This window comes from Danio aesculapii, chromosome 3, assembly GCF_903798145.1.
Source record: "Danio aesculapii chromosome 3, fDanAes4.1, whole genome shotgun sequence".
NCBI lineage: Eukaryota > Metazoa > Chordata > Actinopteri > Cypriniformes > Danionidae > Danio > Danio aesculapii.
The window spans coordinates 3,333,103-3,344,931 of record NC_079437.1 but is presented as its reverse complement, the minus strand read 5'-3'; the positions used below and the strand labels follow the sequence as shown (position 1 = coordinate 3,344,931).

Genomic DNA, 11,829 nt, shown 5'->3' with positions numbered 1-11,829 from the left:
GCAGATTATTTCTGGGGCTGATTTAAATGTTGAATATATGCCCGTAAGTGCTCTATTTATACTAAAGCTCTATTTTTAAAAATATTCAAGGGTCATTTGATTATAATCAGTTTTATACCACCTGTATTGTGTTGTCCAGACACATCTAGCTTACACGTTATGCTGGTGGTGTTGTAGTTCTACAAATAAAGAAAGATACTGAGAAGAACAATTACCTGTAAAGCCACTAAAGTTAACAAATAAATTGGACAGAATAATAATAATAATTATTCCTATTATTAAGCTGTAGTATTTTCATAGCAATTTAAACTACCCCTTCAATATGTAAGGAGCTTTGACTGCATATACTCAGGGGAAGAGTGTCTGAGTGCATCAATGACATCAGGTTTTACACTTATTTTGCTGTGCTTGAATGTTAAAGCGGCCCTCCTATGAATTGTCAGTCACTGATATGGCCCCCGCCAATATGAGTTTGAGACCCCTGGTCTAGTATGTATCTTCAGTTAAGATTATTTTAGAAATTTGGATTGAAAACAGGACAAAACTAAGTTAGTTATTATTGTTATTATGATTATAACAGCTCAGGGATGTTTAAGGACAACATGTTTGTGCACTTTCTAAAGATTTGAGTTCTGTTTTTAAATAAAGGGTTGGAAATGAATCATTTTCTTTTTTTAAAAATCCGATTCATAGATTAATCGCAAAATTAATCGAGGGATTAATCGATTATTAAAATAATCGTTAGTTGCAGCCCTACAAAGTACATACATTTGAGTGTGTAACAGAAGAGTACGCAAACTTTGGCACAAACTCCTTCCTCATTAACTGAACGTAATGTTGTTTAGCTACGTCCCCTTTCAATCATCTCCACACATCATCCACATTTCTTTCATATTTAATTACCTACATTATTGGAGATTCAGATGTGTGTTAATCTGATATTCACAAGTCTTTCATGCAGAGAATCTCCTCAGGTCTTTGGATAATATTGATTCGTGTAGTGGTAGTAATGGAGCAAATGAATGCTGGAAAATAGTAAAATACTAAAAGAAAAGAAAGAAAACTAACAGTCCAGCTTCCAGAACTAAAATGCCCATCAGTGCTTCACACCCCAGTCCGGCAGGTGTCAGTAGAGCACCTTTAATGTTGGTTCACCATAAAACACAAAGAAGAAGAGTCCAGTGGAGGAGCTCCAGACTTCTGTTTTGTGTTCACTTTATGATTAAAGTGTTTGCAGTTTCCGGGTCTAAATGGACGAGTTTGAGCTACGAGTACAGTAATAAAGACAAAGAATAAATCTTAAGTGACTTCGTATAGCTTAGCTTAATGTTTAACTTGCTTATAACGGACTCAGTGTTATAATTCAGTCAGGATAGCGTTTTTTTTATCTCAATCCCTTTATCTTGCTTTTGTGCGATACTCTCTGAAAATATGAACTGATAAATAAAGAAATAAACATAAATAAGAAGAGAAACATACCTGTTTGCGTATGAAATAGCAGCTGAAATAACAAAGTCCAGCGTTCCTGATCGCTTTTGTAGAGGAATTTACAGTTGAGCCCCAATATATACTGAATAAAGGCAAGCAGCTGAAGTGTCCGTCAGATAAACAGTCTGGCAGCAGAAGGTTAAATAGAAAAGCTGGAGTGTGTTGTCGTGATTTCTTCAGCACTGAACCTCTACAGGAGTTTTCCTTGCTCTGAGCTTTTACTCGGATAATGCCTCTGCTAACTGTGTGCTCAGCACTACTGCCATCTAGAGGACAATAACAGCAACATCCACTAATCGCCACATCCCCTTTCATTTGAGAGAAAACATCATCTGCAGAGCACAAACAACCGATAAAGAACATTAAACTCTCTAATTGTGGCTAAAAGACAGTCGCCTTCACACATTTTAAATAGAAGTACCCACATAAAAATAGGAGTAAATACTATATAGTGTTTTACTGTAGTAAAGTACATGAATGGATCTGATACTGCTACAAGCAGGACTTAATTTGAGCCTGGTCCTGTTCCGCGATCTTTCCCAGCAGTGCTTTGATTTGTTTATGTAACTTCACGCTGGTGACGCCATTTGTATTTGAATGGTGGAAGGCGGGAACGCGTGTTCGAAAATAGAATTAGTGTTCCAAACCGCAGAATGTTGATAAGAGGATGTGAAAGGTTCTGGTGTATTTCTGGCTATTGATCCCGACACCTGAAGTACTTTAACTGCTAATTTTGCCCACAATATTATTATATGTTGGAGGCGAATCGATCAGAACTATATACTCAGGGCAAAAGTGTAAACAAACTACAAATATGGCGGACACGCGAGGCCAACCGTCAAAAAATAGAGGCTTCGGTAAAATTGTTTGAATAAACATCTAGCCAACTGGAAAATATTTAAATCACGTTTTCCGTGTTATATCTTATCTGCAACAATGTGAACTAATATAAAGGCGTGTTTGGACATTTACCTTCTGAATGTATAGTTATCTAAATACCTGAGGAGATTTCTCAGCATGGAAGACTCGTTAATGGCAGATTAACCTGCTGCTGCTTCTCCAATATAGTAGGTAATTAAATATGAAAGAAATGTGGATGATTTGTCGAGACGACTAAAACGTAGTATAAGAATTGGGACACAGCAAATGAGTTTAGTATGGAGAAGATTGGACTAATTTTTCTTTAATATTTCTTTTGAGTTCTTCTCTTTACTGAGGTGTTCCTACCTTGTTTTGTTGATCTGTATCACAACGAGCTATTATCTCTGCTTTTCTGCAGTAGACATCATGTGTCTTAAGTAAACATCTTAAGTGTGGACATGCAACAAAGAAAACACTTTAAATGTTAAAATATTTTACTTGTATGATGTAATAAAGCTGCAGAAATCATTTAACATGATAAGAAAATGAGTTTTATAATAATATAGACCAATAGAAATAGTTTTTACAATAAAGTTTTAATAATACAAGTCAACAAATGCAATACATGAAATACTGACTAAGAATATCTTTCTGATAAAACAGCAATTATGGATGGAAAACCAGCATTCAGATAGATATCCACCAATTAATAAATTAGTTAATTGAATATTTTTTGTCACGTCACATCTCCATAATCTAAACTTATGCAGTGGTTTGGTTCAGCATGTGATAGATCCATAAGCTTAACATATACATGTTGAGCTGGAAAAGGTATTCATTTGTTCTTGTCTTGAGTCCTTAATCTGGTTTTGAGTCATTTATTCACTATTTGACAGCACCATAAAAGATTAACATATGCAGTCTCTCTGAGCTGTGACAGATTCTTCCATTTGTTAAGTAATTATAGATCAGGTTTTACTATATTCAGCATTATAAAAAAAGAAGCATTGAGACACAAGTTCACACATTCATAATGGAGCTACAGTTACAGATGCAGCACAGAAATGCACAATAATAATAGTGTTGATAATCAGAACAATAATAATTAATATAGCTGCAAGCAGCAATTAAGGGGCCAAGCAGTCCAGAATGAGCAGTTTAGCGGAGATTATCAGAACAAGTGGAACAATGAGAATCTGAAGACATTTTAAGCTTATTATACTGAAAATATAAGAGAATCGTGAAAACAAACACTATATAAATGATTTATTGGTTTAGGTTATGCTGTTACCAAATTTAGGGGTGAGGTCAGAGTGAGAGGACAGTTGTTGTTTTGTTTTTTGACAGTAAGTTTACATTTGCTTTACAGAATCGCAAAAAACTAGGAGGTCTGAATAATCATGCGCAGGTTATTATCATCAGCTCAGGAAGTTCGTTATTTCAAATATAGACAAGCGGCGAGCGCACAAACTCTCTGGAGAAAGTGAACCCGCTTTCACTTTTAGCCAGGCTTGTAAAACTACAACAGGACACGGCAGATTTTGTTCTTCTTGGCTTTGTGGCTGTTCATCAAGACGACGACCTGGTTTATTTGATCTCGAGTCGACCATGGCTTGTTATTATATGTATATATTATAAGGGTGTAATGTCTCGGCTGTGTTTTTGAAGATGGTGGTTCCTTTGTTGTCATTCTTCTGCTTGTGTATGTGCTGGTGACGTGTCTCTGTAAACCAATAGCGTTCAGCTGACCGTCTAGCTCTGCCTTTTGGTACCCTTTTGTCTTGCTTGGTACCCTTTCAAAAAGGTACCCAAAAAGTGGTTCGGTTCGGTTTTTGGTACCCTTTGACAGTAGAAACGGCCATAAAAGTGTACCGAAACATACCACTTTTTAATGTACCTTTTTGAAAGGGTACCAACTACAGTGACAACTACAGTAAATCAATGGTAAATTTCTGCTGTGTTTTCAGCACCATTTCATGTGGAAATGTCATACATTTCCCACAAATGGTTCAGCGGACTGCCATTGTAGAATATTTTAATCAATCTGTATTAATGAATTATCCTCAATTTAAAGAATAACACATTCTCCAGTGTCTTTTAAATGTGTATTGACAGGGTTTAACACATTTTGGGTGCTATGAATACTGAAAGAGTTGTGCTCTTTCAGACGGAACTATTGATTTAACTATTGCCTACATCCGATCCTGCCATCAAGTTACATGTAAAGACAAACAACTCAAAAACCAGAGGTTTGAAAAGATGAATAAATACTTTTTTTTGAAGCTCAAAATGCTATGAGGGTGGATCTACAGATATTTAATATGATTAATGAATGACTCAAACCTGATAGAATTTAAAAATAACTAATCATTTCCCCTATCTGCACATAGAGCAATGAAAGAATCACTCTGAAAGGACTCGTTATTGCAGAGTCACATTAAAGATTTGTTCCAGAACTACCCATCAATATTGCAAGTTTGCATATTTGTATGTTAAGGTTACTCTCAGATGTGACACTCTAGTGTGTTTTCAATGTTTCTGACTGACTGAATCTCACTTGTTTCTCTCCAGTGTGAATCTTCTCATGCTTTTTCAGGCTTCTTAACTGACTGAATCTCATGTCGCAGTGTGAACACATGTAAGGTTTCTCTCCAGTATGAATCCTCTCATGTGATTTCAGATGTGATAACTGACTGAATCTCATGCCGCAGTGTGAACACTTGTAAGGTCTCTCTCCGGTGTGAATCCTCTCATGTCTTTTCTGGCTTCCTAACTGATTGAATCTTTTGTCGCAGTGTGAACACTTGTACGGTTTCTCTCCAGTGTGAATCCTCTCATGTGAATTCATATGCGATAACTGACTGAATCTCATGTCGCAGTGTGAACACATGTAAGGTTTCTCTCCAGTGTGAGTCCTCTCATGTGTTTTCAGGCTTAATAAATGACTGAATCTTTCATTGCAGTGTGAACACATGTAAGGTTTCTCTCCAGTGTGAATCCTCTCGTGTGTTTTCTGGCTTCCTAACTGAGTGAATCTCATGTCGCAGTGTGAACACTTGTACGGTTTCTCTCCGGTGTGAATCCTCTGGTGTGTTTTCAGATGTGATAACTGACTGAATCTCATGTCGCAGTGTGAACACATGTAAGGTTTCTCTCCAGTGTGAATCATCTGGTGTTGTTGTAAGTTTCCAGCTGTAATAAAGGTCTTCTCGCACTCAAAGCACACATACTCTCTCACACCAGTGTGGATCTTCTGATGTTTTCTTAAATTTCCTTCATGTGCAAAACTCTTTCCACACACAGAGCATGAAGGCTTCTCCTTTGCATGAACTCTAAGGTGATCATTCAGGCTTGAAGCCAACAGAAATGATTTTCCGCATTGACCACATGTGTGTGTTTTCTCTCCAGTGTGGATCAACATGTGTCTATTAAGGTTTGATGAGTCTCTGAAACTCTTCCCACACTGAGAACATGTGAATGGTTTCTCTCCAGTGTGAATCCTCATGTGAACCTTGAGATTCTCTTTGTTTGACAGACTCTTTCCACACTGAGTGCAGGTGACACATTTTTTGTCTTTTCTCTTCAGTGAGTCAGTTTTTCCTCTCATTTTAACATGGCGTGTCTCCTCAATCAGGCCTGAAATAAAAGTGAAAGGCAGCGTTTTATATAAGTGATATAAAAAAGATAGACAACAACAATAAAATCCTGATCATTTTGGTCTTCAGCAAGGTACACCGATCTTCCAGTCACCTTCTTCTTATATAAATATTTAATACTTGCCCAAACTATTTTCCTTCATTCATTCAATTTCAACAACTGCTGTAATACATTGAGCCACTAAACACTGTTTGTATGATGTTTTTCTACAGGAGGAAAATGCGAATTACTTCCAAACACTTCAAATATAGTCTGTGTTAGTAAATCCAAGGCTATTGATGAAATCCAGGCATAACACTGTAGGACAACATTTAAGTTGACTGTTCTAGAGCCTACAGCTAATCAATCTGTCAGATTCTGGAGTGCATCACAGCTCTAAGAGGAAAGCGGAGAAGGCAGAGCAATCTGTGAGTTTTCAGAGAAACCCTAGTCATCCAAGATTATTACGATTTTGATTGTACGATTATAGCCTGAGAAATAATCGAGTGCCAACTTCAAAAATTTAGGAGCACCATAAAAAATGAATGAGCACCACTGCAAATTGAATATGAAGAGATTTATTGTATTTGAAAACAATATCAATCATGAATAACAAAAATCAGAAACAACTATCTAACTAATGCTGTAATGACTTGGGCCCAATACCAATTCTACCCCTTACCCCTACCCCTCGTTTTGCGTGTTCACGTCAAGGGGTAGGGGTGTCCTAATTCTCTTTAGCTTGAAGGCGCAGGGCTAAGGGGAAAGGGTGAATACCCCTTCGAACAAAGATTTTTATGGACCACACTCAAAACCAAGGGGTAAGAAAATTTCCCAGAATACACCAGCCACAATGGCAGTATTGCTAAATCCAAAGTATCGCTAGATCCAAAAATTAGTATTTTTCGTCATTATTATGACTTCTTACGACAAACAAACATGTTTTATTATATTCATAACCGCGTTTGTGTTTTACCATCATGCTTTAAAAAAAAAACACACAAAAAAAACTCCGCTAAATTTTGCGACCTATAATCCCTAATAATAACCCCTGTACAGCAGTCCCACAACATTCTGACACTCGAACACCCTGTCAGTAATGTCTAATGGCTGGGAATGAGCTTTTTACAGTGTCTGCTATAATGTTGGTGTTGTTTTTGTGTGTTTATATAGATAAATATGGCCAATATGTTAACACACATTACTGTTATGAACCTTTAGCCACATTAGATCATTATGATAACATAATATATGCCTAAAGTGATCTCCTTAAGATAAATAACACAACTGGAATAACTACAGCAGTCGCAATCGTCTAATCTCATATGAAGCAAGAGATCGCGATGACATATGATGACGTGTGCAGGTGCTGTAGTGCTGTCCTAATTCTTAAGGGTACATTTTGAAGCCCCTCCCCATAACCCTCGGTTGTAAGGGCCAATGGGAAGGGGTACAAAAATAGAATTGAGATTGTGCCTTATTGATGTTTGTGCAATAATTCCAAAATGTATGTCTAATAATTATAGAATATTAATAATGAGGATGACAATAATAGTATTAATGATTTGCATTTCTTGTTATGCTGCATTGAATGTGCTTGAATGTGAGTTATCTGCTATAAAACTGTTATATTATGAAAAATAAATGTAAACAATGTACTATTGTTTTTATATGCATGTCAATTTAATAGACAAATAATATTTCTGCTACAAAACGTAACGTAAGATTATAATAAATAAATTTATTCAACGCTGAAAGCTGCAAAGCAGTCATCAGTAACAAAATAGAAACATAAAAGAAAGAACGGACAAAAGAAAGGAAGAAAAGTCTCACTTCTACTACTCTTTATACGTTTTGGTTCACAGCAAGAAGGTCGCTGTTTCGAGCCTCGGCTGGGTCAGTTGGCGTTTCCATGTGGAGTTTGCATGTTCTCCCTGCGTTCGCGTGGGTTTTCTCAGTGTGTTCCGGTTTCCCCCACAGTCCAAAGACATGCGGTACAGGTGAATTGGGAATTGTCCGTAGTGTATGAGTGTGAATGAGTGTGTGTGGATGATTCTCAGAGATGGGTTGCAGCTGGAAGGGCATTCGCTGAGTAAAACGTGTGCTGGATATATTGGCGGTTCATTCTGCTGGGGCGACCCCGGATTAATAAAGGGACTAAGCTGAAAAGAAAATGAATGAATAAATATATATATATTTATTTATTTTATTTTTTATTTTTTTAAGCCCTGTGCTTAAGATTTTTTTTAACCCCATTAGCAAATCATTTTGCTTGTTTTAAGCATTCACTTAATTTTAAGGTGTTTTTTTCAGAAAACAGGACTTATGCTGTTTCATGTGTCTAGTCCAGGGGTCTCAAACTGCCGGCCCTCTACCTCTGGCCCACAACTGACGTCAAAAACATTACAAGATTCGGCCTACCAAAACATACATTTTAATCACTATCATTGTTGTGCAGTCGCATATACACTTGTGGTTTTAACCCCCACCCACTGGACATTTAGGGTGCTTTCACACCTGCATTATTTGAATTGCAATACAGTTAGTTTTCCCCCTTGGTGTGGTTCGTTTGGGCAGGTGTGAATGTAGCGATCGCACTCGAGTGCGCACCAAAAGTGGACCAAAAAAGCGTAATGAGACATCCTCAAAGAGGTGGTCTCGGTACGCTTTCAAACGAACCCTGGAGCGGTTTGTTTGTGGTGAGAATAGGATCCGAACTTAAACAGACCCGACCGCAAAAAATACTGTGCCTTTTTGGACTAATCCAGCTGCCGTAGGCCAATGCGCTGTGCATTATGGAACGTGGAGGAAGAATATTTGTTGACAGCGCTTTACCAACAGAGAGAGAAATAGAGAGAGAGAGAGAGAGAGAGAGAGAGAGAGAGAGAGAGAGAGAGAGAGAGAGAGAGAGACAACCATGACCTGATGGATCGTTGGTAATATTTCCGGAAGATGAGCTTGTCGCAGTTTAGCTAAATTAATTCACGCCTCCTCCTGAAGTGACGTGCGATGCACCTTCGCTGTTTTGTAATGCATTAAAACATGGTGTTCTAGCCGCAGCTGTGCTTCATTCTCGAAATATATGGTTTGTCTAAAGTGATGTATACAAACTATACAGTATACTATGAGTAGAGATACAATCAGTCAGCGCAGTCGTCCCTCCATAGTCAAAAGTGACATTTTGTGTCTGCCGGTTTGTTTACTTGCGTGAGTTCCATTGGTATTTTCCCGCACATGAATTCTGAACAATCGAAAAGCAGTTTAGGAATTATGTTCAACAACATCTGGCCAATGAGAGATGTGGATTTTGTCAGATGACTGCATTTTGGTTCTTTTCAACTGGTTCGGACCAAAGCAATCAGTGTGGTGTGAAAACGACCCAAAGACGGCAGAAAATGCAACAATGTATCATTTATTGCTCTTGGTCCGGACCAAATGAAGCGAACTACAGATGTGAAAGCACATTTAAAGAACTGTACTATATATTCAGGTAACTTTCGGTTTCTCTCAGTGTGCGGCTGAGAGTAACGCACATGCAGATTATTTCTGGGGCTGATTTAAATGTTGAAATATGTCCGTAAGTGCTCTATTTATACTAAAGCTCTATTTAAAAAAATATTCAAGACACATCTAGCTTACACAATATGCTGGTGGTGTTGTAGTTTTACAAATAAAGAAAGATACTGAGAAGAACAATTACCTGTAAAGTCACTAAACTACCCCTTCAATATGTAAGGAGCTTTCACTGCATATACTCAGGGGAAGAGTGTCTGAGTGCATCAATGACATCAGGTTTTACACTTATTTTGCTGTGCTTGAATGTTAAAGCGGCCCTCCTATGAATTGTCAGTCACTGATATGGCCCCTGCCAATTTGAGTTTGAGACCCCTGGTCTAGTATGTATCTTCAGTTAAGATTATTTTAGAAATTTGGATTGAAAACAGGACAAAACTAAGTTAGTTTTTTTTATTATTATTATGACTATAACAGCTCAGGGATGTTCAAGGACAACATGTTTGTGCACTTTCTAAAGATTTGAGTTCTGTTTTTGAATAAAGGGTTGGAAATGAATCATTTTCTTTTTTTTAAATCAGATCTATCAATTAATCGCAAAAATAATGAACAGATTAATCGATTATTAAAATAATCGTTAGTTGCAGCCCTAAAAAGTGCATACATTTGAGTGTGTAACAGAAGAGTACGCAAACTTTGGCACAAACTCCTTCCTCATTAACTGAACGTTATGATGTTTAGCTACGTCCCCTTTCAATCATCTCCACACATCATCCACATTTCTTTCATATTTAATTACCTACATTATTGGAGATTCAGCTGCGTGTAAATCTGATATTCACAAGTCTTTCATGCAGAGAATCTGCATGATTAATTAAAACCTGTAGGATCATAATAATGCAGTCAGAAGTTAATAATAATTTGTGTAGCTGTAGTAATGGAGCAAATGAATGCTGGAAAATAGTAAGATACTAAAAGAAAAGAAAGAAAACTAACAGTCCAGCTTCCAGAACTAAAATGCCCATCAGTGCTTCACACCCCAGTCCGGCAGGTGTCAGTAGAGCACCTTTAATGTTGGTTCGCCATAAAACACATAAAGAAGAAGAGTCCAGTGGAGGAGCTCCAGACTTCTGTTTTGTGTTCACTTTATGATTTAAGTGTTTGCAGTTTCCGGGTCTAAATGGACGAGTTTGAGCTACGAGTACAGTAATAAAGACAAAGAATAAATCTTTACCGACTTAATATAGCTTAGCTTAATTTTTACTTGTTTAGAACAGACTCAGGGTTATAATTCAGTCAGGATAGCGTGAAATGTGCATCTTGATCCCTTTATCTTGCTTTTGTGCAATACCCTATGAAAATATGAACTAATAAATAAGGAAATAAACATAAGGAGAGAAACATAAATGAGCAAAGAAACATAAATAAGGAGAGAAACATACCTGTTTGCGGATGAAATAGCAGCTGAAATAACAAAGTCCAGCGTTCCTGATCGCTTTTGTAGAGGAATTTACAGTTGAGCCCCAATATATACTGAATAAAGACAAGCAGCTGAAGTGTCCGTCAGATAAACAGTCTGGCAGCAGAAGGTTAAATAGAAAAGCTGGAGTGTGTTGTCGTGATTTCTTCAGCACTGAACCTCTACAGGAGTTTTTCTTGCTCTGAGCTTTTACTCGGATAATGCCTCTGCTAACTGTGTGCTCAGCACTACTGCCATCTAGAGGACAATAACAGCAACATCCACTAATCGCCACATCCCCTTTCATTTGAGAGAAAACATCATCTGCAGAGCACAAACAACCGATAAAGAACATTAAACTCTCTAAAAGACAGTCACCTTCACACAATTTAAATAGAAGTACCCACATGAAAATAGGAATAAATACTATATAGTGTTTTACTGTAGTAAAGTACATGAATGAATCTGATACAAGCAGGGCTTAATTTGAGCCTGGTCCTGTTCCGCGATCTTTCCCAGCAGTGCTTTGCTTTGTTTATGTAAGTTCACGCTGGTGACGCCATCATGTTGTTTGTATTTGAATGGTGGAAGGCGGGAACGCGCGTTCGAAAATAGAATTAGTGTTCCAAACCGCAGAATGTTGATAAAAGGATGTGAAAGGTTCTGGTGTATTTCCGGCTATTTAAGAAATCTGAAGTACTTTAACCGCTAATATTGGCCACAATATTATTATATGTTGGACGAAAATCGATCAGAACTAGACTCAGGGAAAGGTGTAAACAAACTACAAACATGGCGGACGCGCGAAGCCAACCGTCAAAAGTAGAAGCGTCGCTAACATTGTTTGAATGACTTTTAATTAACATCTAGCC

At 37.5% G+C, this 11,829-nt stretch overlaps 2 protein-coding genes across 2 annotated transcripts in view; both read right to left on the bottom strand.

Moving 5' to 3' along the window:
* The window catches only part of LOC130220689 (gastrula zinc finger protein XlCGF7.1-like), an 8,034-nt gene extending 6,247 nt beyond the window's left edge, over positions 1-1,787 (bottom strand). The window contains exon 1 of the mRNA XM_056452913.1: positions 1,480-1,787. The gene's annotated coding sequence lies outside the window, so the exon portion shown is untranslated. The remainder of the gene's footprint in view (positions 1-1,479) is intronic.
* A 1,177-nt stretch (positions 1,788-2,964) lies between these two features.
* Positions 2,965-11,275, bottom strand: LOC130220678 (zinc finger protein 678-like). The gene is made up of 2 exons (XM_056452897.1): positions 10,941-11,275; positions 2,965-5,985 (listed from the first exon to the last, which is right to left on the bottom strand). The coding sequence occupies exon 2, from the start codon at positions 5,954-5,956 to the stop codon at positions 4,868-4,870; it is 1,089 nt and encodes a 362-aa protein (XP_056308872.1). The 5' UTR covers positions 5,957-5,985; positions 10,941-11,275; the 3' UTR covers positions 2,965-4,867.
* Positions 11,276-11,829: the final 554 nt, after the last annotated feature.

Excerpts from the sequence above, each read along its gene's own strand:
- LOC130220678 (XM_056452897.1), bottom strand. The coding sequence starts at position 5,956 with ATGAGAGGAAAAACTGACTCACTGAAGAGAAAAGACAAAAAATGTGTC.